The following is a 25,694-nucleotide window of genomic DNA, read 5'->3' on the forward strand; positions in this document are numbered from 1 at the left end:
GAGTGGTTAGGACTTGAACTGGAGCTCATATGGGATGTCGGCATCTCAGGTGGTGACGTAAACTGCTATGGCACAATGCCGGTCCCAAGACATTTGTTTTAAAAACTAAAGAGAACACATTTAAAAAAAAAAAAGTTAAATTAAAGCAATTCAACTGATAAATTATTCCAGGATCTGTTTCTTTGGTATAACCAATGAAATAGATACTGATAAGTCCAAAGAGCAATTTTTAAAATCTCTAGTTTATACACAACATTGTATCTTTTACAAACAATAGTATTTGTATCAGAGTAAACTATCCAATTCTATCTCCTTTGTTTCTTATAATGAAAAAATTAACACAAGACACAATGATGGAAGCTAGTCCTAGGTTTTGGAAAAGGCAAGCTCCATCCCTCTTAAATTAGAATCAGGAGAATTAAAACATGCTGATTACAGGATGATATTATTAAGAAGAAAATGAAACATCCAAAAGTAATTGAACTTCAGAAATTTTCCCATGGGTTTCCATGAAATGCTTTTGTTGACCATTCCCTGGAGTAAGCATGGCTTCGGTTAAGCACAGGAGCCCATTTCATTGTCCATGGCTGGGAGGGCATGACCCCTCTGTCACCTTCACGGGGCTACTTAGAGGATCCAGGGAATTCCATGAAAGTGTTTTGAAAAGCATAAACTATTTTACAAAACAAGATGGCATTATTATCAGCAAACCGTTTTTACAAGGATTATCGATTAATGTTAGAATCATGATGCTGATAGCGTCACGTGTAGGTGAGAAAAGTGTGCCTATGTGTTTCCCTGCCAGGAGACTGGGGAGGATGTTGGTACAGTTCAGGGCATGTGCAAAATGACTCACAGTATGTCCTAGGGCAGAAAGTATACTGGGAAATAACCAGTTTGTTCACATTTCTGAAATGTGGGACCAAGCCCTGACCCTCAGCTCCCTCCCCTCACTCTCTGAATGATTTTCTTTCCTTGGCCCTCCAGAGAGTACCCTACTGTGAAGCCCTACCCAGGCCTGTCCTGCTCAGGACACTCTGTCCTGGCCATTGCATCCCCCAAGACCATAATCTCAGCTGGCTCTGGCCATCAACTCAACAGCAGCAATGGTTCTGACAGCACACTGGGCTCTCAGAGGCAGGGAAACCATGCACTGTGTGGACAACAAAACCCAAATCCAACTCAAGCCTATGTTGTGCTGAACATAACAAGGTGAAATTTAATGAGAGAAATACAACGTGTTGAACTTGAATTCAAATAGCCAGTTTCATGTGCAAGCAGGTTTTAGGGAAACCTTAATGGTTCATGCAGGACCAGGGGTGGGGGCAAGAAAACACAAGGACAATTCCAGGGACAGGCATTTGGTGCAGCAGTTAAGTCACCACTTAGGACACCTGCACCCCATATCAGATGGCCTGGGTTCAAGTCCTCGCCTGGCTTCCAGTACAGCTTCCTGCATCCTAGGAGGCAGTGGGTGAAGGCTCAAGTACTTGGGTGCCTGCCACCCACATGGGAAGATTCAAATGGAGTCTGAGTTCCAGTTTTAGCCTGCGCGCACTTGCTCACTCGCTCGCTCTCTTTCTGTTTCTGTTTCTATTACTCTGCCTTTCAAATAATAAAAATAAATAAATAAAACTCTGTTTTAGAAAAAGGACAATTACAGCGATCTTAGTAGCCAAGATGAATGCATGCTACCAAAAGCAAGGCAGATGTACAGTCTTGAAGTCCCTCAGTAGCCGTCCAGTGTTCAGGTCCTACAATCCATGTTCAGATAATATTCCCACATTTTAAGAGTGGCGTTGACAAAGGCACATCCATTGGAGAAGAGGTGGTGAATCTGAAAACCATATTAACAGTTCATTCACATTCATCTCTCTCTGTAGCCTCCTGCCCCCTTCCTGCCTTCCTTGCTCTTTTCCTTTTTTTTTTTTTCCTTCTTCCTAATCCTTTTCCTTTTCTTCCTCATTTCCATCTAGTGAGTGTCTACTCTGTACCAAGCATCATGCAAAAACATGAGTAGAAAAGTACAAGGGGCTTTCTCTCAACACCCCCATGGAACTCACAGGCAATGCTGGGAGATAGTCATGTGTTCCAGTAAATTCCAGAACCATGCCTTAAGGGCTATGGCAGAGGGCTGCTCAAAGGAAAAATAAGAGCAGTAAATGGATTGAGAAAAGACTGAAGTAACCAGAGAGGTACACAAGAATTGAGATGCTCACAAGAGCATCTTCAAATATTTGAAGGATTCCCATGCAAAACAAAATTACCAGAATTATGGACAGCTTCAAGAGACCACTGTGAAGAGGCTAGGGAGGAATTCAAGGAAGTTGGTTGTGGCTAAGCACATGGAACTTGTATAACCAATGCTCTCTAGAAATGGAGTGGATGGTCTGAGGTCTCCACCCTAGAATTATGCGAGCAGTGGCAGAATGGTCATCTGTACCCAGATGCTACCTGGAGAAAACTCCTTTGGGTCTCCTTTACAACTTTATGTTTCTAAAAGCTTCATTTTAGCTTGGTTATTAATAACTGATATTTTTATTAACTGAAGAAACAAGTTCTTTACAGAACTATTTTTGCATTTTAATAAGTCTTAATGGATAGACAAGTGGAGATAATCTAATATGCTCTGATTGGAAACCATCCCAGTCCATGTCATGGGTGAAACCGTCGGGGGAGAGAGAGCCCACCCCCAGGACTGCTCCACTCTCAGAGGTTATAAACTGCCAGCCTATCAGCCCCAGCTGCTTATTTGTTCTGCAGCGTATTTTTTTAAGCTAAGTTTATCACTACCATCAAAAACTGGTTTCACCTAAAAATTAATATTTTCATCTTCTCTGAAAAAGATTATTATAAGAGACTCAATAGCTCCCCTTTTAAAAAATCATGTGCTCTTCCAGTTTTCCATACTGGCCACTACTCCCTGCTGTTACCCCAAAACCCAGGCCAACTATATGACTGCCGTTTAGCATAGTGCTTATGTCATTATATTTACAGTCTCTGTTCTAAAACATACAGGAAGTCATTTGCTGTGTGGAGAACCTATTTGGCAACTTTAACATTACCTGCATTTAAATAAATGTGCTTCCCTTTCAACCTAGACACTTAAAATCCCTAATTAAATATGTCTGCAAACTAGTCTCTGCACAGGTAGGAAAAATGACCCATTATTAGATTGACCCTGCCTAATTTAGCTTCTCTCTAGGAAATGCACCCTTACGCCTAACCACAATCTTCCTTTGGTGCCACTCCATTGGCCTCAAGCTCGCATAGTTCACAATGTGTTATGTTAGCAAGTACTCCAGGAAGGAACTAATTGGAATCAAGTGTGCAACCTGCCAAGTGTTCTACACTGAGAGTTCTTGTAATCCAGAAACGGAAGTTATAATCAGCTCATCACATTGTCATCTCAGAAGCAGTTGTATTATTCCTACTGTGTTTCCTACTGTTTTTGACGAAACTGGGTAAGCTAGCATAAAAGGAAGGGAGGGTTAGAGAGGAAGAAGTACCAAAAAAAGATTTATTAATTGGATAAGTAGAGAGCTGTAAAGCAAAGATTTCAGTCTGGGGCCTACTTCAGATAGTAAAGTGTCCCGAAGACTTAAAACTTACAGATAGTATACAGTGATTCAGTGGAATATATGGCCGATGGTCTGATTATTACTCGGAGGAAGACTTATAAAATTCAGCTACATTACAATTTTCTTTTTTTCTCTCTTTTTCCCTTGAAAAACCTTTTATTTAAGGTATACAAACTTCATTCATTTCACATCTGCAAATTTAGGGACATAGTGATTCTTCCCCCAACCCTCCCTCTCGCCCACACTTCCACCCTTATTCCTCCCCTCTCTTCTATTCCCAATTTTATTTTTTACAAAGACCTATTTTCTTTTTCCCCCAAAGAAACCTATTATTTAAGGAATACAAACTTCATGCATTTCATAAGTACAACTTTAGGAATATTGTGATTCTTCCCACTATACCTGCCCTCCCACCCACACTCCCACCCCTCTTTCTCCTCCCTCTCCCATTCCCAGTCCCATTCTCCACTAAGATCCATTTTCAATTAACTTTATACACATAAGACCAACTCTATACTAAATGAAGAGTTCAACAATTTGCATGAAAAAAAAAAAAAAACTGTTCCTCAATAGTGGAGACAAGGGCTGTTCAAAGTCATTGCATCCTGAAGTTAATTTCACTTTTTTCTTAGAAGCTTAATTAACTTTAAAGAAGCACCCAAGAATGATACATCTTTTGTGAGCACTTAGACATAATTATAATACAACTCTTTGAGAACAGAAGTCCTGCATGAGAAGTTAGTGCACAGTGACTCCTGTTGTTAACAATTAACACTCTTATGTATGACATCAGTGATCACCCGAGGCTCTTGACATGAGCCTTGGAAGCCTTTTGAATCCACAAACTCCATCAATTTTTAGACAAGGCCTTAAGCAAAGTGGAAGTTCTTTCCTCCCTTCAGAGAAAAGTACTTCCTTCTTTGATGACCACTTCTTTCCATTGGGTCTTATCCACTGAGATCCTTCCTGTAGGACACTTTTTGCCACAGTGTCTTGGCTTTCCATTCCTGAAATGCTCTTGTGGGCTTTTCAGCCAGACAAGAATGCCTTAAGAGCTGGTTCTGAGGTCAGAGTGCTACTTAAAGTGATTGTCTGCTATGAGTCTGGCATGTGAATTGCCTCCCATGTTGGAACATTCATTCCTTTTTAATTCTATTTATTATTATTATTATCAGACACTTAATCCTATGCATATGCAAAGATCTATTTTCAATTAACTTTATGTACATAAGATTAACCCTACACTAAGTAAAGAGTTCAACAAATAGTATCGGAAAAAAAAAAGAACAATCGAGACAAAGGCTCAACAATTGAGACAAAGGCTGTTCAAAGCCATCACATCTCAAAGTGTCAATTTCAATTCTATAGATTACCTTTTAGGTGCTCTATTAGTTACCTCAGATCAGAGACAACATATGGTATCTGAATTTTTGTGACTGGTTTATTTCCTAAGTATAATGGTTTCTAATTGCATCCATTTTGTTGCAAATGACAGGATATTTTTTACCACTGTGTAGTATTCCATGTGTACAGATACCATAATTTCTTTATCCAGTCTTTAGCTGATGGACATCTAGATTGAATCCATATCAAAGAAGACAGTTTTAAGTTTCATGCTTACCATTTGGAAAGTAGGTGTCCAAGTAGACATATTCAAGCAACACCAGTGTTTTCATTTCTTTCACTTTTCGTGATTTTTCAAAGTGCTCATGCCTGGCCATTAAGCATCTCTTCCGAGTAGACAATTTGGTTTTCTGCCAAGCCTCTTCTCTTTAAGATACTTCTGTTGGAGGAAGCACTATCATACCCTGTTGATAGGAACATGAAATGGCACAACCATTTTGGAAAGTAGTTTTGGCAATTTCTTTAAAAATTAAACCTAAACCCTCCATGTACCATTTCAATCAGGAATTCCACTCCTATGTATTTACCTATGATTAAAAAAAAAAGGAGGGAATATTTGTGTCCAAACACTTATATTCAAATGTTTATAACAGCTCTATTTTTGATAGCCAAAAACAATAAACAACTCAATTGTTCATCAGCAGATGAATGGATAAACACAGGATCGCTTATTACATACAGTCAGGTGATATTCAGTAATAAAAAGGAGTAAGCTGTGTGAATATCAAAATAATTATGAATAAGCCTTCAAATAATTATGCTGAGTAAAGAAGTCACACAAAAAAAGTTACTAAGAAATACATGATTCCATTTATGTGAAATTCTCGAAAATATAAATTAATATATGAGGGTACTTGAGTAAGAGTGGCAAATCAAATTAAAAGATATTTGTTTTGGTGCAAAACTATTTGAAATCCATGCACCATATTTTCATAATACACATTTTCCATGAACTTTTTGAAGATTTCATTGTATGCATATATTTCAAAAAATTATGCACCAAAATAAACCTATCATTTAAATCCAATGCCCACAAATTTTTTAAAGTCCTCCCATCAGTGACAGACAACAGATCAGTGGTTGCATGGGAGAAAGGGTGGGAGGGGCTGGAGGGTAGGTTACAGACAGCCCAAGGAAAGTTTGGGGTGCTGCATGTGGTCACAGTCTTGATCGCGGTTCTGTATCTGTGTCAGAACTGTACCCTTCGTGTGCAAATTAGTATGTCAGTTATACCTCACTGAAGCCGTTATAAATGTACAGCTACGCAATTTAAAAGCTCTGGAATAATTGAACCATCAGAAGGCACCCATCTCGTACATCACTCTCTATCTTGTACTTCAGCTATTGCATGCCACATTAAGCATCTAAAAGTGTAGAAAATCAAACTGAGTCACAGGACCAACGTCACTTGTGATAGTTTGGCACAGAGGTCGTGAGTGAGCAGAGCAAGTGGAGAATGCGCAGGTGTCTCGTTTTCAGAAACAGCAATAGGCAGCCTTTCTGGAGGGCTTCTCCGAACCTGTGAACTCCACATTTCCAAACAGGAGAAGAAAGAAAAACAGGAAGGAACAAGCTTTTCAAGCCACTTACTGATTTGTTTTCCTTTTTAAAAATTAAGCTATGGCTCATTTACCATGAAATTCACCCCTTTAGAAAGCACAGTTTGGTGGCCTGTCATGTATTGCAAAGTTGTACAACCATAAGCACTACCTAATTCCGGAATGTTTTCATCACCCCAGAAAAGAACTCCATTGCCTGTGGAACAGTCACAGCTCACTGCCCCTGTCTCCAGTAGTGGCAGCCATGATTCTCTATGATTTGTTATCTGGACACTTCACACAAATGGAATCATGCAACAAGTGCCCTTTTGTCTCTGGCTCCTTTCATTTAGCATAATGTTTTCAAGGTTCATCCCTGCCATAGCCTATATCAGAGCTTGAGTTCCTTTTAAGGCTGAATAATATTCCATTACACAGAAAGCTCATATTCATCAGTGGATGCATCTGAGGTGTTCACACCTGTTGGTGATGGACAATGCTGCTAGGAACACTCATGTACATGTTTTTGTGTGGAAGTGTGTCTTCAGTTCCCTTGGATATATATGTAGAAGTAGAATTTTTGGTTCCTAGAGTAACTAAGGCTAACATTTTGAGGAACTGCCAAATTATTTTACTAAGAGCTTGCACCACTTTACATTCCCACCAGCAATGTTTGTGGGTTCTGAGTCCATACATACACTTGCTGCTGCCCATGACTTTCTTTATAGCCATGGTGCTTCTCCTGGTCTCCCGTGGGGTGCAGGGCCCAAGCACTTGGGCCATCCTCCACTGCCCTCCCGGGCCACAGCAGAGAGCTGGACTGGAAGAGGGGCAACCGGGACAGAATCCGGCGCCCCGACCGGAACTAGAACATGGTGTGCCGGCGCCGCAGGCGGAGGATTAGCCTGTGTTATCGCATCGTGGTAATAATTAGCATTTCCCTAATGATTAATGTTCTTGAGCATCTTTTCATTGGCTGGCCTTACTGAGCCTCAGAAAATAAACAGAATTAGATCTGGCCGGCCAAGAAATGACCACCTTGTCCTTTCCCTCTATTGGCCAAGATTCATTATTTATTCAGTTGGGCTTGGACTGAGCCCTACTCAGCCTGGGGTAGGCACAGGCAAGCATTGAGAAGACATAGAAACGCTGGCCTCCTTTGAGAATAAAAGTGACAAAAGATTCGCAGTGAGCTTGTGTCTTAAAGATACCAGAAAGGGTATGGATCTGAAAAAAAATAAATCAAAGACTGTTTTCAGTCTGAAAACTCCTCCCTAAAGACCTGCAGTCTTAGGCACCTCTCGCAGGAGCTGTGACCCAGCCGAGCTTAGAAAGCGTGGTCTAGGGCTTTGTGGATAAGAAGTAAGTTGGTAAGTCCCGGTCTAGGGCTTTGTGGATAAGAAGTCGGTGAGACCCGATCTAGTGTGCCCGGCTTGTCACTCGCTGGCAGTCGGCGACAGCGCTGTGCTCCGGAACTTCTGTGTGTGAGGCGCTGACACTCCAGTGGCGCTGCTCAGTCAGATCTTGGGGCTCTTCTGGAAACCAAATGTGTGTCCCAGCACAGACATCGCCTTGCCCTGCGTGCTGCCCCGAGCGACAGCTCCTCCCTCTTCTCCCCAGGCCTGGGGTGGGGGTGAGGGTGCTTTGTTTGGTTTTTGCCAGGGACACATCATGGACTCCTGCTGTCTTTCTTCCTAAACTCCCTGAAGTTGGGCCACGTAGACATGTGGGCAGCCTCTTTTTTATAGGGGATTCAGCAGCTGAACTGGTAATGCTAGAACATGGTGTTAGAGAAGGGAGTTTGGCCCGCAGCCTGCGTTTCCAGAGTCTTCTCTCCCTCCGCTGATCTTTCAGGAAATGGGAGAAGTAAGCCCAGCAGTGTAGGCTTAATTGAGCAAAGAAGATACAGTAGGATCCTCCCACAATGCTTGACATTTGGTGAAATGGTTGTTGAACTGACTGAGTCATCCCTCACTGCCTGGAGGACATCTAAAGGAAACTACCAAGTGCCTCTTTCCAAACTTAACAGCCATAGGTAGACATCAACATGAAATTGCATAAACCCTAAATAGTGTGGAGCTTAATGGTCCTGAAAACCACATGTCCCTCCCTGTGATTTATATAGTTCAGAACAAAGGCATTGAACTCTTGGACAGAGTCAGTTTCGTTGCTTGCTAATTAATTACATGACTATGGGCAAGTCATTAAAATGTCAAAATCTGAATTTCCTTCTTGTGAAGTTCCCTTACACTTCTAAAGGCATTCTGTTCTAATTTGTAATCCTGGTGGCATTGGTGGTGCCTCTGAGTTATTTTATTTAGATTTTGGTTTCTTGCTTCACAAGAGGGCCAGATCCACTTTTCTGAAAATGAGCAAACCTACCTAAAATAAAAATAAAATAAGCTCACAAAAAGAAAACAACAACAGAGTCCCAATTTCTAAGTTACTCATCTGTCACAAGACAATGAGTGTCCATTTTAGCAGATGGTTCAGAACGTAGTGGCTGAGTCCTTGGGCCTGGCACGTGGAGCCTGCCAGCCCTGGACTCCAGCTCTGACTGACAGTGACCAGCTGTGTGATCCTAGACAAACCACTCGACTTTACTAAGATCAGTTTCCTCATCCGTATCTGCCTGAGTGGCGATGAGGCTTCAGTGACATCAGACGTGTAGGACATTGAGTATTATCTTGGCAACGGGGCCTCTCATTCGTTTCCCTAGAATGAAGGTGGCAGACACTCCTAACATTTATTAAACTTTGAGAAGGTTCCATATGCTAGTTCTCTAATCACAGTCTTCCTCCAACATCTATTCTTTTGGATAGAAATGGATAACTTAAGATCCATTTCCTCAAATACTACATTTTTTCCCTCTGACTTAGTCTTTCTCTTTGTATATGCCACACAGTATTATCCCAAGCTCCAATTTTTAAACACAAAAACATAGTAAAAATAGAATGGATTGTTGACTGTTACAGACCATCAAACATAAGCAAATATTCCTAAACATTTAGCTAATTAGAGTTTCCCCTGTGGTAGGACTATTATAAAGAGTAAGGTTATTTTGTTTGTTTTTACTTTATAAGAATCTTATTCATTATGTATGAAAGTACTTTAAAGTTTGCATGAAAAATTAAACTGAAAGATAAATTTATTTTATTGTAAGAAATTTTGAAATTCATGTATATGAGGTCTCTTCAGAAAGTTCATGTAAAGTGTATATTATGAAAAAACTGGCCAGCGCCTTGGCTCAATAGGCTAATCCTCCACCTGCGGCACTGGCACACCAGGTTCTAGTCCCGGTCAGGGTGCCAGATTCTGTCCTGGTTGCTCCTCTTCCAGTCCAGCTCTCTGCTGTGGCCCGGGAGTGCAGTGGAGGATGGCCCAAGTCTTTGGGCCCTGCACCTGCATGAGAGACCAGGAGAAGCACCTGGCTCCTGGCTTCGGATCAGCGTGGTGCACCAGACGCAGCGCGCCACTGGGGGGTGAACCAACGGCAAAAAGGAAGACCTTTCTCTCTGTCTCTCTCTCTCTCAGTGTCCACTCTGCCTGTCAAAAAAAAAAAAAAAAAAACTATGCATGGATTCCAAAAATTTTTTACATCAAAATAAGCTTACTTTTCTTTTTTTTTCCATTTATTAAACTTTTATTTAATGAATATAAATTTCCAAAGTACAGCTTATGGGTTGCAATGGCTTCCCCCCTCCCATAACTTCCCTCCCACCCTCAACCCTACCCTTTCCCGCTCCCTCTCCCCTTCCATTCACATCAAGATTCATTTTCAATTCTCTTTATATACAGAAGATCAGTTTAGTATATATTAGGTAAAGATTTCAACAGTTTGCCCCCATATAACAACACAAAGTGAAAAAAATACTGTTGGAGTACTAGTTATAGCATTAAATAACAGTGTACAGCACATTAAAGACAGAGATCCTACATAATATTTTTTTAAATTAATTTTCTATGCCATTTCCAATTTAACACCAGGTTTTTTTTTCATTTCCAATTATCTTTATATACAGAAGATCGATTCAGTATATAATTAGTAAAGATCTCATCAGTTTGTACCCACACAGAAACACAAAATGTAAAAATACTGTTTCAGTACTAGTTATAGCATCACTGCACATTAGACAACACATTAAGGACAGATCCCACATGGGATGTAAGTACACAGTGACTCCTGTTGCTGACTTAACAATTTGACACTCCTGTTCATGGCGTCAGTAATCTCCCTAGGCTCTAGTCATGAGTTGCCAGGGCTATGGAAGCCTTTAGAGTTCGCTGAATTTGATCTTATTCCGATAGGGTCGTAGTCAAAGTGGAAGTTCTCTCCTCCCTTCAGAGAAAGATACCTCCTTCTTTGATGGCCCCGTTCTTTCCACTGGGATCTCACTAACAGAGATCTTTCATTTAGGTCTTCTTCCTTTTTTTCTTTTCCATGGTATCTTGGCTTTCCATGCCTACAATACTCTCATGGGCTCTTCAACCAGATCCGAATGCCTTAAGGGCTGATTCTGAGGCCAGAGTGTTGTTTAGGACATCTGCCATTCTATGAGTCTGTTGTGTATCCCGCTTCCCATGTTGGATCCTTCTCTCCCTTTTTGATTCTATCAGTTAGTATTAGCAGACACTTGTCTTGTTTGTGTGATCCCTTTGACTCTTAGACCTATCAGAGCCAAAGAAACAGTCAGGAGAGTGAAGAGGCAACCGACAGAATGGGAAAATATATTTGCAAACTATACTACAGATAAAGGGTTGATAACCAGAATCTACAAAGAAATCAAGAAACTCCACAACAACAAAACAAACAACCCACTTAAGGGATGGGCTAAGGACCTCAATAGACATTTTTCGAAAGAGGAAATCCAAATGGCCAACAGACACATGAAAAAATGTTCAAGATCACTAGCAATCAGAGAAATGCAAATCAAAACCACAATGAGGTTTCACCTCACCCCGGTGAGAATGGCTCACATTCAGAAATCTACCAACAACAGATGCTGGAGAGGATGTGGGGAAAAAGGGACACTAACCCACTGTTGGTAGGAATGCAAACTGGTTAAGCCACTATGGAAGTCAGTCTGGAGATTCCTCAGAAACCTGAACATAACCCTACCATACAACCCAGCCATCCCACTCCTTGGAATTTACCCAAAGGAAATTAATTTGGCAAATAAAAAAGCCATCTGCACATTAATGTTTATTGCAGCTCAATTCACAATAGCTAAGACCTGGAACCAACCCAAATGCTCATCAACAGTAGACTGGATAAAGAAATTATGGGACATGTACTCCATAGAATACTATACAGCAGTAAGAAACAATGAAACCCGGTTATTTGCAACAAGATGGAGGAATCTGGAAAACATCATGCTGAGTGAATTAAGCCAGTCCCAAAGAGACAAATATCATTTGTTTTCCCTGATCGGTGACAACTGAGCACCAAAGGGGAAACCTGTTGAAGTGAAATGGACACTATAAGAAACAATGACCTGATCAGCTCTTGTCCTGACTCTAGATGTACAATGTAATACTTTATCCTTTTTAGTATTTGTTGTTGTTGTTGTAGTTGTTGTTCTAGTACTAGTGGTTGAACTCTGTAATTAACACACAATTATTCTTAGGTGTTTAAATTTTAACTGAAAAGTGATCCCTGTTAAATATAAGAGTGGAAAAAGAGAGGGAGGAGATGTACAATTTGGGACATGCTCAATTGGACTTGCCCCAAATGGTGGAGTTAGAAATGTGCCAGGGGATTCCAATACAATCCCATCAAGGTGGCAGGTACCAATGCCATCTCACTAGTCCAGGTGATCAATTTCAGTTCACAATTGATGGCTCTGATAGGTCTAAGAGTCAAAGGGATCACACAAACAAGACAAGTGTCTGCTAATACAAAATAAGCTTACTTTTCAATCACATTTTTCCACAAACTCTGTGAAGTATCCTTCTATTAACTGAGCATACATTGGAACGATGAAATTAACATGGAGGCCTGCAAGCTATGTTTCCTGTTCAATTCAGAGAGGAAGGAATACTGCACTGAGGGGTGATGTCAGCTCAGACAGGTAATACTTGATGACTGGCCACTGATGAGCAAGATTTTGTGTCATTATTAAATGCAATTATTCCTACACAAACCTACATACTTCTGTTGTGTGGCCCAGAGAGGTAGGAGCGAAGCAGCAGTGTCAAGTGACTCCCAACCTAGACAAATGGTTTTTCTAGCTGGGAAAGAACACCACCGGATGTACATAATTGCTTATAACACCCTTGAGGACAGGCTGTGACTACCTTAAGGCAGTGTTCTCCAAAAAATTTTAGGCCCCCTAGGCTCTAAAGAAATCCTTCCGGGGCATCCAGGATGTAAAACAGAAGGGAAAAGAGTTGAGTTGACTGAAGAGGAAACGAGGGACTCCTGTCTGTAGCCCCTTCTGGCAGCTGAGATCACAGATTTGAAAACCACCTGGACTTGAAAACTGGGTCAGCTTTGAACAGACTCAAAGGCAGGTGGAAGACGTCCTGGGTGGGAGAACCAGCAAGAGCAAAGGCAAGAAGGTGGGGAGTCAGAGTAAGCAGTCCCACGCCAGGGCCGGTGCTGTGGTGGGGTGGGCTAAGTTTCCACCTGAGGCACCAGCATCCCAAATGGACACCAATTCGTGTCCTTGCTGCCCCTTCTTCCAATCCAGCTCCCTGCTACTGGCCTGGGAAAGCAGTAGATGATGGCCCAAGTGCTTGGGCCCCTGGCAGCCATTTGGGAGACCTGGAAGAAGATCCTGGATCCTGGCTTTGAATCTGCCCAGCTCCTGCCCTTGCGGCCATTTGGAGACTGACACCTTTCTGTCTCTCCCTCTCTCTGCAACTCTACCTCTCAAATACATAAATAAAATATTTTTTAAAAAAATTTTTTAAAAGTCGCACGCCTTCTTCAGGACTAGCTAGTGAGAATGAGCTGGTGAGGAAGTGGTAAAAGCAACTCACCAGGTTGCTTTTGATTTCCAACCTGAACTAATATTGGAATGTTTTAAGCCTGGTAGAATGGCTAATGAGTTCTCTGCATCAAGGCAGGTAGGAATCTTGGGATTAATGAGCAAGTAACGTGTCTTGTCGGCCTTCTTCATTTCAGAGTCATTCCAAGTCGTCGTGAGAGGGAACGGCTTCCGACACGCCCGCAACGTGGACAGGGTCCTGTGCAGCTTCAAGATCAACGACTCGGTCACCCTCAGTAAGTCCCCGCGGGCTGTGTGGGCTTCTTCAGGCTCCTGCAGGGGAGGGAATTCCCAGCGCTGTCTTCCTGGAAGGCCACACACAGGAACCCAGCAGAGGAGTCTTCCCTGCTGGAATGGCCTCCGGCGAGGACAAAGCTAGCCCTTCCTGGCCGTGGTTCCTGGCCTTCTGGGTGGACACAGCCTCGGGGTGTCCAGCTCAGGAAGCAGGGTGAGGCTGGGCTGGAGCTCACAGATTCCCCCATGACCCACACAGCCGCAGGCAGCAGCCTGTGCGGGCCTAGGGAGGCAGCAAGGACCCTTGGTTCCTCAACCTCGCAGGCCCACCAAGCTGTGCATTCTCAAGCGCCGTGCTGGTTCCATGGGGTTTGTGGAGCTTGAGGTTCCTTCACAGAAGGTTGTGGGCTCTTGAAGGGAAGAGCCAAAAACAGACAGCCTAAATTTATGAATCCTGAACAACGCAAAGGCCAGACTTTTAGGCTTGCATGCGTAGATTCTGGAACTTTACTTCAAGCTGGATGATGACTCTTGCTTGGAGTAGCCAAGAAACTCTCATCATGGTAAATATCTTAAATGAAATACAGGAATATGCAAGTAAAACTAAATGCATTTCATGGGAACACCGAATTACTACAACATTGGCACCTCCGGGAGACTTTTGTAACAGGCAAGTTTCTAATTTAAAGACATGTGTGACTCATGTAGCTGTCCAGAGGCGATGGGGGAGACTGATTACGGGGAAGACAGATGCCAGGAGCCCCGGTTAGCATCTGCATCTGGCATTCATCACACAAGTAATTATTGATGCTGCATCCGCAGTGATAAATAACGGTCATACTGCATTTTCCATAGTGCTGTGTGCTCTAAGTGCTTGCTTTCCATCTCATTGCCACGACAGCCCTGAGAGGTAGAAAGAGCAAGGAGAATGGAAGGACACACATTTATCAACTTAACCACACGTTAATTTTGTCCTCCCAGTAGCCCTGTGAGAAAGGTACTAAGTTGTGTTTAAAGAAGAATGGAGGGGTGTGCCTTTTTCTCCTCCATGACATCCCAAAACCCACTTGAAGATGTGAACAGAGACGTGCAGTGGCTTCCTCACAAGCATCCGGGATTTCTGGCCCTGGAATGTTGCTAACCATTGGAAACATCCAGTTAGCTTTCTTGGGATCTGGAAATTCTCTCCTGTCCCTAAGAACGGCGTGCTATTTGAAAACGTTTGAAGGATTCCTCAGTAGCCACAGCGTGTGTGACATTACACAGTGTAATAGTTGGACGTGCACTCCCAGTAGAGTCCCTTTTTTTTTTTCTCTTCTCCTTTCAGTTGTGATGTCATTTAACATCTGTGTTTCCTTTGTCTTGAGCCAAAATCCCAAGTTTAAGATCAGAAAGTCCTAAGAGTGTAACTCTAAGACATCAGCACCTTCCGAGGAAGCTTTCAGACCCAAGGCATCCCTCTAGAGATAAGTGGTGGTGGCATGGGGAGAGGGGCAGCCCACCCCATTATTGTTGTTCAAAGGTTACAGAAGACGCTGGTAAAGATCAAATGAAACGTGAACTTACCATGGATGTGAGGAGGCGTTTTGAAAGCCTCTTTTCCAACTTCTCCGTGAAACCTTGTTTTGGGAGGAACAAGCCCATCTATTTCTCCTTCCTCTCTTCCTTTTCTAACATACTCTTGCAGACATATGCACAGGCACTCCTCCTCACTCATATTCAAAGAGAGATAAAGGCTTTTGGGGTAGGGACTTGGTTGAAGCCAAGCAGAGTGGTAAGAGTTTTGGGAAAAAGAGGGCAGCAAGTTCAACTATATGATTATTTAAAAATATTTGAACCACAAGTGGAAAAATTAGAGTTAGAAGAAAACACTTGGTCTTCATTCATTAATTCACCTGTTCATTTTAATCAGAAATTATATGGACATGATCCTGTGGAGGACAGAGAAAGATAAAGTTTTAAATGCAGTCTAATTCACATCGCATTTTTCTGTCAACCTTACGAATATGCCCACCTCTATTGATTCCTGTCCTCTTTGTGAGATGAATAAATTCAGATCCCTTTACTTCTCCTATTCTCCTTCTGCACTCCAAATTTTAAAATGTTTTCTGTTTTCATTTTTATTTCACATATTTCCTTTTTCAGGATTTTTTTTCCCCAAAATGTTGCATTACATCATGCAACAAGTAGAGATCATATGGTAAATGAGTAAAAGACTAACTGAAGGCCCCGTAATGAAACTAAGGATATTGTGCCTACAGTCACTTCAAACATGATATGAGCCGCAGGGTCTCCAGCAAATAATACAGTAGCAAACTCTATGAAGCAAAACTGCTAAAAGAGCAAATTGAAGTTATATTTATAATGGAAACAGCATGATTTTCCAAGCCTTTGAGCTTTGAATAAAAAATTAAAGATATAGAGCATAAATCTTTTGAAATGACTATGTACCACCTTACAAATTCAGTGTGCTAAGGTAAAGTAAAAGTCAGCATATCAATGCCCAAAAGTAGAAATTGCCTAGATATATTCTTAGGTGATAAATAATCAGAAAATGTAACCAGAAAGGTAAGCCATAAAATAAAATATATAATCAGAAAATAAAAATCAAAGATTAGTTCCTATTTCTCTCTTGTTTTCCTTAAAAATAAAATCAACAAATCAACAGTTAGAAATGTAAAACAATACCTGGACTTTGACCAATATAATAGATCCAGAAATACTGTATAAAATGTGATTTCAAAGGAACAGGAGTTTGGACCAGTGTTGAAGATAATAATTAATTTGCCCACATCCCACATCAACGTATGCTGGTTCCATCCCCGCCTCCAGGGCTTGACTCCAGCTTCTGCCATGGCAGACATGGGGCGGGGGGTGGGGGTGGGGGGGGTGGGGTGATGAGAACTCAAATCAATTGAATTCCTGTCACCTGTGTGGGAAACCTGGAGTTCCTGGCTCCCAACCTTATCATCACCCAGCCCTGGCCTTTGACAGTATTTGGGGAAGTGAATCAGAGGATGAGGGCTCTCTGAGGGCTCTCCCTCTCTCTAGCCCTTTCTCTCCCTCTCTATCTCTCTCTCTCCCCCTCCCCCATACGTAAACAATTTTAAAAATAAAATTTCTTAGCACGTGGCCTTGTTGAAAGGAAAGAACAAGAAATCCTAAACTACAGGAATGAAAACCTAAGCGGGAAGCAAAGCTATGGGCACTCCAGGCAGATTTGCAGAAGAACCAAATATAAATTCTAGATTTGAAGTGTATCTCCAAAATACAGATTAATGGATGGATTAAATAGTATGATTAGACAGATGAAGATGAAATGTACAAAGAAGAAGAGAAATGAGTGGAAATCCCACCCTCCAGCCAAACCAACAGACCCAGATTTTTTTTCTCATCCAAGTTTTACCAAATTTTAAGGACAGATGATCCATATCTGATACTTACTGTTTCATAGTAAAGAGATAAAGAAAAAATTTTCAAATTCATTTTATGATGATAACATAATCTTAATTTTTTTAAAAACTGGACAAGGGCACTAGAAGTAGAGAATGATGATATCTAATAAAATGTTGGCAAACAAAATATAGCAGTGTATTTTAAAAGAACCACAATGGCTAAGACAATTTTGACAAAAGAGGAGGAATTTGCCTCTCACATAGCAAAACTTATTGATGCCAAGAAAGTATTAAAATCCATTAATCATTCTAAATTTTAAAAAGACTTTTGGGAAACTAGGAATAGGATAAGACTTCTCTAACATAATAAAAAATATATATCTAAGAGCAGACATTGTGGCACAGCAGGTTAAGCTGCCATCTGGGGCACCCACATCCCATGTCAAAGCGCCTTGTTCAAGTCCTGGCTTCTCCATGCTTCTGATCCAGCTTCCTGCACCTGGGAGGCAGTGGGTGATGGCCCAAGTGTTTAGGTTCCTGTCGCCTACATGGGAGACCTTGATAGAGTTCCTGGCTCCTAACTTCGGTCCAGTAGAGCCCTAGCTGTTGCCAGTATTTGGAGAGTGAACCAGCAGACGGAAGATGCCTCTCACTCTCTAGCACTCTGCCTTTCAAATAACTACATAAAATCTAAAGAAAAGAAGAAAAAAATTAATTATGTGTTTTAAAAATGTCTAGATATTTGAATTTAAAACAGAATTATCCCAATAATAAATCATTATTCAGAAGTATTTGCTGTAAAATTAAGAAGAAAAAGGCAAGACAACCCATCACCAAGGTTATTAATAGTTGATCAGTGGCACTTTCTGTGATGGTAGAAATGTTCCAAAATGGCAGACGAGGTGACAGCCACAAGCCACGTGTGGCTTAGACATCTCAAATGCAGCTACAGTGACTGAAGAATGGAATTTTAATTTCATTTGTTCAACTGACATAAGAGTAGCCACGTGTGGTTAGAGACCACTCTACTGGACAGTGCCATGAGCATCATAGTAAAGCAACAAACTGAGGAGAGCGGGTGTGGTGGGAAGAACCACCATGTTCCTAAAGTTGTAATTATGAAATGTATGACATTTGCATTCTTTAAATAAAAGGTTTCTGGGGGGAAAAAACTGATGAGAACTTACAAATATACAGAAGGGGGTCCACAGTACTAATAGACTAATGACAGGGTTATTAGCTGCATGACTTCAAAATAAGTGCCTCACTTGGGTCACGCAGTAGCTTTGCCAGGCTTGGGCAATGACCAATTAGCAAGCTTCACAAGATAAATATAGCAACAGCAAATAAAATTTAGTGAAGACTAATGAATCAAATGTGTGGGCATACAAAGGTACGTCAAAAAGTTTGTGTGTAATGGAATTAGAAATTAAGTTTATTTTGGTGCAAAAAAATTTGAAATCCATCCATCCAGCTTCAGAGAGTTCATGGAAAATAGGTATGTTTAAAAAAAATAAACTATGCATGGATTTCAAAAATTCCGTCCAACAAAATGAACTTATCTTTGATTCTATTTTTCCATGAATTTTTTAAGTATATGAGAAAAATTAAGTTTTTGTGAGGATTTTAAAGAAGGGATGAATAGAGACCCAGTATAAATGTGTGGCATAGTGTAGGCTGTGATACCAGAGCAGCCAGGAAAATCCTAGCTCTGTCGGATTTCACTGCGTGGCTGGGGTAAGTTATTTACGTCTCCACGTGCCTCACTTTCTCCTGCTGTAAAGTGAGTATGGCAATAATAGCACCTGTGTGCTGGATCGTTAGTCGGTTTCAGTGTGACAGGTGGAGCTTAGAAAAGGGCCGAGCACTCAGTCCACGCTGGCTACTGGGGTTACTTTATTATTATCATTATCACCATTACCAAATAATGATGGAAAGACATCAGTTGTCTTGAAATTAACATTAAGTTTTTGCAATTCCAATGGGACTTTTTAAGCTAAAATCATTCTAAAGTTTGTATGGAAGAATAAACACTTGAGAATAGCCAAGAAAAATGTGGAAACTTGCCCTAGTCGATTTTAAGATGTATTAAAAAAATCTACAGTAATTGAAATAATGTATGGCTAGTACCACAGTCAGCAAACTAAGCATTGGAACAAAGTCCAGAAGCAGAGGCAAACACTTATGTGAACTCAATATAAAATGAAATCACCTTTCATATCAGTAGGGAAAGTGTATTATTCAAAACATGGTATTGAAACAATGGGCTAGTCTCTTGGAAAAAACAATTGAGTTTGGCTTTTTCCTCACACCTTAGATCTAAACAAATTCCAGATGAGCTAAAAATTCTCCTTTTAAAAAAAGATTGATTTGTTTATTTGAAAGTCAGAGTTACAGGGAAAAAAAGGGAGAGCCAGAGAAAGATCCTCCATCCACTGGTTCACTCTCCTGGTGGCTGCTACAACTGGGGTTGGGCCAGGCTGAAGTCAGGAGCCAGGAGCTTCATCTGGGTCTCCCACATGGATGGCAGGTGCCCAAACACTTGAGTCATCTTCCACTGTTCTGCCTAGGCCACTGCTTTGCCCAGACCACCAGCAGGTAGCTGGATCAGAAGTGGAGTGGTCAGGACTTGAGCCAGTGCCCGTATGGGATGCCAGCACTGCAGGTGGTGGCTTTACCCACTACACCACAATGTCAGCCCTGAAGTAAAAATTCTAATGTGATCATGAAACTATAAAATTTCTAGAAGGAAACAAAAAAGAATATTTAGTGGGGAAGGATAGTTGAGCATGAAGGGACACATCACACCATGAAGAAAAAAAAATGAAGACATATTTTTTTAAAAGGGAAGTGGAAAACTGGAGAAATTACTCATATGATATGTAATAAACCAAAAGTCAGTAGGCAATATAAAGACAGCTCCCAAAATCAGTAAAAATGACAAATGACATATTGATGAGTAAAAATAAGAAGAGCAAACTTACAAGAAAAATAATGGCCAATAAGCATGTAAAATATGCTCCGTGTCACCAAGACAATGCAGATTGGAATAATCAGTTGCCGTGTTTACACCATTCAGATGGCAAAGAGGAACACAAATGCAGTGCCCAGAATTAGCAAAGATGGCGGGGAATGAGGGCTTTCATTCACCATCCCTGAAAGACCTTTGAATCTTTTGGAAGGCAATTTTTAAAACGAGCCAATTGCATTTTTACACTTTTGGGCCTGGAATTTCAGCTTCATCAAAAGGGAATGATTGCACTATTCACAAAGACTTGGCTGCAAGAATGCTCATCCCAGTGGTGTGAGGATAGCAAAAGAAAAAAGAACACAGAGAGGGATGGTGGCAGGGAGGAAGGAGAGAAGGAAGGCAGGCAAGCAGGCAGGAGAGAGCAACGCATCTAAATGGCAGCAACATAACTGTTTAGCCATAGGTCGTTTGTGATATAAATTATACTTTACCTTTCAGTAGTTAAATAATGTAGAAGAATAATTACTGATGTGGGAAATGTTAATGATACAGCATCATGTGTTAAAAATAAGTTACAAAATGGTGAATTGGTAATACTTTTGCTTTTATACATACACATTTGTGTGCAGAGACTTGAAAGGCATACATCAAAATGTTAACAGTCATCGCCTCTGAATGAGACCACTATTAATTTTTATTTTCTTCTGTATTTTCAACATTCCTGACAAACATAGGTACTCTATATAAGAAAAGAACCCACAAAAGTTTTTAAAAATCAAATTTTAAAAATCTTTGTAATTACTTAGGTTTACAGTACATCTAAAATATTACATTTGGTTAGTTCTGCAATCACCAGAGTGAACTCACTGCTAGCCAAGAAAATATCTTGGAAATCCTCACACAAACTTTATTTATTCTGGCTGCAGTTTTTCCTACTCCAGTATTCAGTGTGCAGTGCCAAGAAAAGATCCACTTTCAATTGGAAATCCATTTGCAGAGAGATTAGAATGCTAAAAAGGAGACACTGGGCTATGAGCAGAGAAATTATCCTTTCTGCACACAGTAAATAAAAAATGGACATTTAACAAACGCAATAATGAAAACCATGCGGGACTATCCTGATGTTGCGTGGAAATGCATGAGGTATGACTGTACACAAAAGAAACTGATTTTTAACAAAATCACTAGAACTCCACTTACAGGCCATGTGAGAAATCAGTTTTGTGGTTTTATAGGCACATTTTATCTTTTGGTACAAAATTGTACTTCCCAGTTTAATTTCCAATTTGTATACTCTCAAAAGATAAAAAATTTCCCCCTTTGAAGATATTTTTCTCAAACTGAACATTAGTCATGAAGGCAGTTCTGAGAGTTCCAAAGAGGGCTCAGCTTCCCAAGAGACAGAGAGACAACACATTCAAACATGTAAGTTCCAGACTGTTTGTTTTGAAAAATCTGTCCAGTTATCCAAAACTGTACTTCATCTTCAAAAACATCTGGGCCCCAGGGCCCCAAGACTATGCTGCCCTAAGGAGATCCTTAAAATTCACGTATGATGACAGATGGGGAGGGAGGGAAAGCATAGACTTCCCAAACAAAAGTCTATTTTCTTTGTCAAGGGTTAGAATATTGCAGACATTGGTCACAGATAAATATTGCAATTTGGATGCATCGCTGGGGATCAGATGCCTGGTGAAAAGGATGGAATGCCACTGTGCGTGGCTCAGAATGAAGAGACACAGAGGAACCCATAGTCTTACGGTTCTTAGTGGAGCTGCACCTCAGTTCCCAGTGGGCCTCATGCTTCATCCAAATGCCAGCAGGTACTGTTGCTGCACACCTGTCCTGTGCCTGGTGCTGTACCAAATGCCCTCCCTGTGTACCTCATCTTACCATCACAGCAGCCCAGGGAGAGCAGAGTCCTTTGTATCCCCATTTTGCTGATGAGGAAACTAAGAGAGATAAAGGGCCCGAGGTCACCCAGATGACCTGGTGGAAATGACTTGAACCTGGGCAGTCCTTTGTTGTTTCCTAAGAATGATGGGAAAGAAGGGAGTTAACACAGAGATGGACCAGGCTCCTGGAAACCCCAGACAGGCCAGTAATCTGTGCTCCCCCACTCTCCAGTGAGCATTGGGTCAGAGTAGTTGGTGCAGTGGAGGAAAAAGAAGAAAGAGCGCTACCAGCGGCATCTTCTGTGCAATGCAGCTCTGGCCCCTAACGTGCACACCACAGCTGTCTAGTGACCATTGACTGTTACTCAAGTGTGTGCTTGCAGTCTCCTTCCCATCTCACCTCTGACTGCCCTTTAAGAGCAGTCAACATTTGTCAAAACCCATGGTCAAGGCTGTGTGGAAGGCATTAGCCGTTTAGGTTGACTTGTCCCTCAATCTCAATTCCAAAGGTAAAATCTCTCCAAACCTAATTGTGCACAGCTGCAAGACTTTGCATATCAGGAGACACATACCTTGTGTATGAATGCTGGTTGTCCTCTACCAAGTCAAAACAAATCTCTAAAAATATATTATTAGCAAATTATAGCTGTTTTGATGGCAGCAGTTATTCTGACCTCATGATTACAAAATTTTAAAAGGTTGATGCCTTGCTTAAAAGATAATTTGTAAGTTTTATAAATGTCAACACTCAAGAATTTTTTTTTTTGGTGTCGGTTTATTGAGAGGAAAAAATACTTTGCAAGAGTCCTGAGCCCCATTGCCTTTCTTTAGTTTTCTTACTATATCTAAAACTGCCAATTAACTTCAAATAAATGACAAATACCATAAAATCATGTGTAGTCTGATCCCAAATAAACAAAATTAATGTGCTTTCAAAATAATAAATGTGCTAAGTACAAAGTAATGTGCTTAGAAAAAAATTCTGATATAGAACATCCCAAAGCATTAACAATCTGTATCACTGAGATTTAGGATTACCAAGGACTTTAATTTCTTTTTCATATATTCTGTATTTCTCAGGCTTTTTTATACTAAGCATGCATTACTTCCATAATGAATAAAAATCACAATCAATGTGGGCAAGGGGTTTTTATCCTGAGAATCAGAGTAGAAATGCCGACAACCAGCTTCAGAGCCCCAGGGCTCACAACCTTGTATAGGACTTGCCATGTGTCAGCCCAACGGACAGTCCAGGGAGCAGCAGGGCTGCCTGTCCTGTGCCTGCACTGCCCTGGGAATGGATTCAGAGCCCTCACTTGTCACCGCCCCTCCTGGGGTCGTGATGTGATCTTGGTTCTCCTGAGCAGTGTGGCCACGATAACTCATTTCATTCCCTTCCAAACTGTCCTCGGCTCTGAGTCCTGGACTGCTATATATGGAACACGTCTGACTCAGCAGCCTTCCCAGCCACCATCATCTCAGAACCTCAGCTGTGACATCTGGAGTTCCCGCTGGATGTTTTGAGGCTCCACTTAGCTCAGTGCTTTGCTGTATTCCACTAGGGAAATCTGGACCCCTCTAAGCTTTCACGGAGGAAGTTATCAAGAAACACTCTTGCTTACCCCAAACAGGATGTCTCCCAGTGTGTCTCTCTCATCCCTCTCCCTCCTCTGCTCATCATCTTAGAACATTTCTGAACATTTCTGGGCTATGATCTTCCAAATAGCATCTTTAGACTGCTCCACAGTGGGCTGAAGGAGGATATAAATCCATGGTAGACATACCAGATTTTTAACCTCAGAGCTGTCGATACTGTGGTCTGAAAAAGTCTTTGTTGTGGGGTGGGGGTGTCCTGTGCATTGTAGGACATTCAGCGCCATCACTGGTCTCTACCCAGCAGATGCCAAGAGCATTCCTCTCCCAGTATTGACAGTCAAAGCTCTCAGACATGCCGCTTGTCCCCTGAGGGGCAAAAATCACCCTCATTTGAGAGCCACTGTACTATACAGCTGTCCACAGATCCTATTAAGGGAGATGACTTGCTTCATGTCACATCTGTGCCATAGCCTGACAACCTGGTAGACACAGTGGGCCTACACAGTCATATCATCTCGTGTTTTATAGAGATGAACCCAGCAGTTCTGGCCCTTAGTAGTATCATTAATGTATGCTGAGTACTTATTAAGTGCTAAGCACTTAGTAATATCATCTCATGAAAATTTACAGCAGCCTATGCTATGAGTATTAATCCCTTTTTATGGATGAGTACTCTGAACTACGACTAGGGTGAAAAGCCTTGCCTGTGACCACACAGCCAGTGAGTGGCAGAGCTGGGACGGGGCTTCTGAGCCTCAGCTATTTATGGGCTCGTTGTTCCCCATCCCACTCCAATCTGCCCCAGAGGGAAGGACAGGAAAGCAAAATACACATCCTAGAGACCTATAACATGCAATTGGTGAAATGGTTAGGAATAGATTCAGGGAACTTACGCGTATCTTACTAGCCGAGCTCCTACCCCGATCTCACAGCACCAGCCAGGGAGAGCTTCCAAGATAACCCTGCAGCAACTCAAGACCAAGGAAGGGGTGGGTGGGTATGGACATCTCCAAGGAAAAGGATGGTGGCCGGCTTGGTTCTGCCACTTTAAATGCACCCTTTTGGCTTTAGCTAAGCATAAGAGACATTACAAGAGGTGTACTACATTCTCAGGATTTTTTCCAACTTTGTCCAGTGCACCTGCACTTCACTACAATGTCTTCCCATTTGATTTTGCCTGTTGCTCCTTGTTGACTTGACAACTGCTGTTCAGCCTTTCCAAGTACAAGCCACTCTCCACTTTCAAAATCTGTTTTGTTTCCTGATAGTTTAATGTCTTCTACCCAAGGAATCCTTGGGCTTATCATCTTACTTTGGAAAATCCTTTAGCCCAGGTAGACACATATCTCATGCTCAACAAATGTTAGTTTCTTCAACTCTCAGCCGTTAGCTTTGCAACAAGACCCCCACTTTTGTGAATTATCATTGAGATCAACTCAGTAGGGCAATCAATCCCACCTCTTTTTCTGTCTGGGGTTCCAGAAAGCTCAACACAGATACCTTGAATTTCACCAAATTGGAGCCTTGCTGAATAAAATTTTATTTCAGATTTTCATATCACATCTTTTTTTTTTTTTTTGGACAGGCAGAGTGGACAGTGAGAGAGAGAGACAGAGAAAGGTCTTCCTTTTTGCCATTGGTTCACCCTCCAATGGCCGCTGTGGCCGGCGCATCGCGCCGATCCGAAGCCAGGAGCCAGGTGCTTCTCCCGGTCTTTCATGAGGGTGCAGGGCCCAAGGACTTGGGCCACCTCCACTGCACTCCCGGGCCATAGCAGAGAGCTGGCCTGGAAGAGGGGCAACCAGGACAGAATCCGGCGCCCCGACCGGGACTAGAACCCGGTGTGCCGGCTCCACAGGTGGAGGATTAGCCTATTGAGCCGCTGTGCCGGCCTTCATATCACATCTTAAAAGTTTTTTTCCAAAGCTGGTTACTTTTAGAAGCAATGAGAAGGTGAAAACATCTAGCCCAACTCTAGCCTGTCTTCTCTTCCTTCATTTGGGCCACATTCCCAAATCAGCTGATAATTTGGTGCTGAACAGTTATACTTGGCTCTGGGATGCCAGGAAAATGCTGCCGAGGCCCAGG

The 25,694-nt window shown here is 41.7% G+C and overlaps 1 protein-coding gene across 2 annotated transcripts in view; it reads left to right on the forward strand.

Moving 5' to 3' along the window:
- ANTXR1 (ANTXR cell adhesion molecule 1) overlaps positions 1-25,694 on the forward strand; it is a 232,098-nt gene that overhangs the window by 76,082 nt on the left and 130,322 nt on the right. For both annotated transcript variants that reach the window (XM_062209570.1, XM_062209569.1), the window contains exon 10: positions 13,653-13,751. In XM_062209570.1, coding sequence (XP_062065554.1) covers positions 13,653-13,751 — 99 coding nt within the window. The remainder of the gene's footprint in view (positions 1-13,652; positions 13,752-25,694) is intronic.

The sequence above is a fragment of the Lepus europaeus genome, chromosome 13 (assembly GCF_033115175.1).
Source record: "Lepus europaeus isolate LE1 chromosome 13, mLepTim1.pri, whole genome shotgun sequence".
In the NCBI taxonomy this organism is placed as follows: domain Eukaryota; kingdom Metazoa; phylum Chordata; class Mammalia; order Lagomorpha; family Leporidae; genus Lepus; species Lepus europaeus.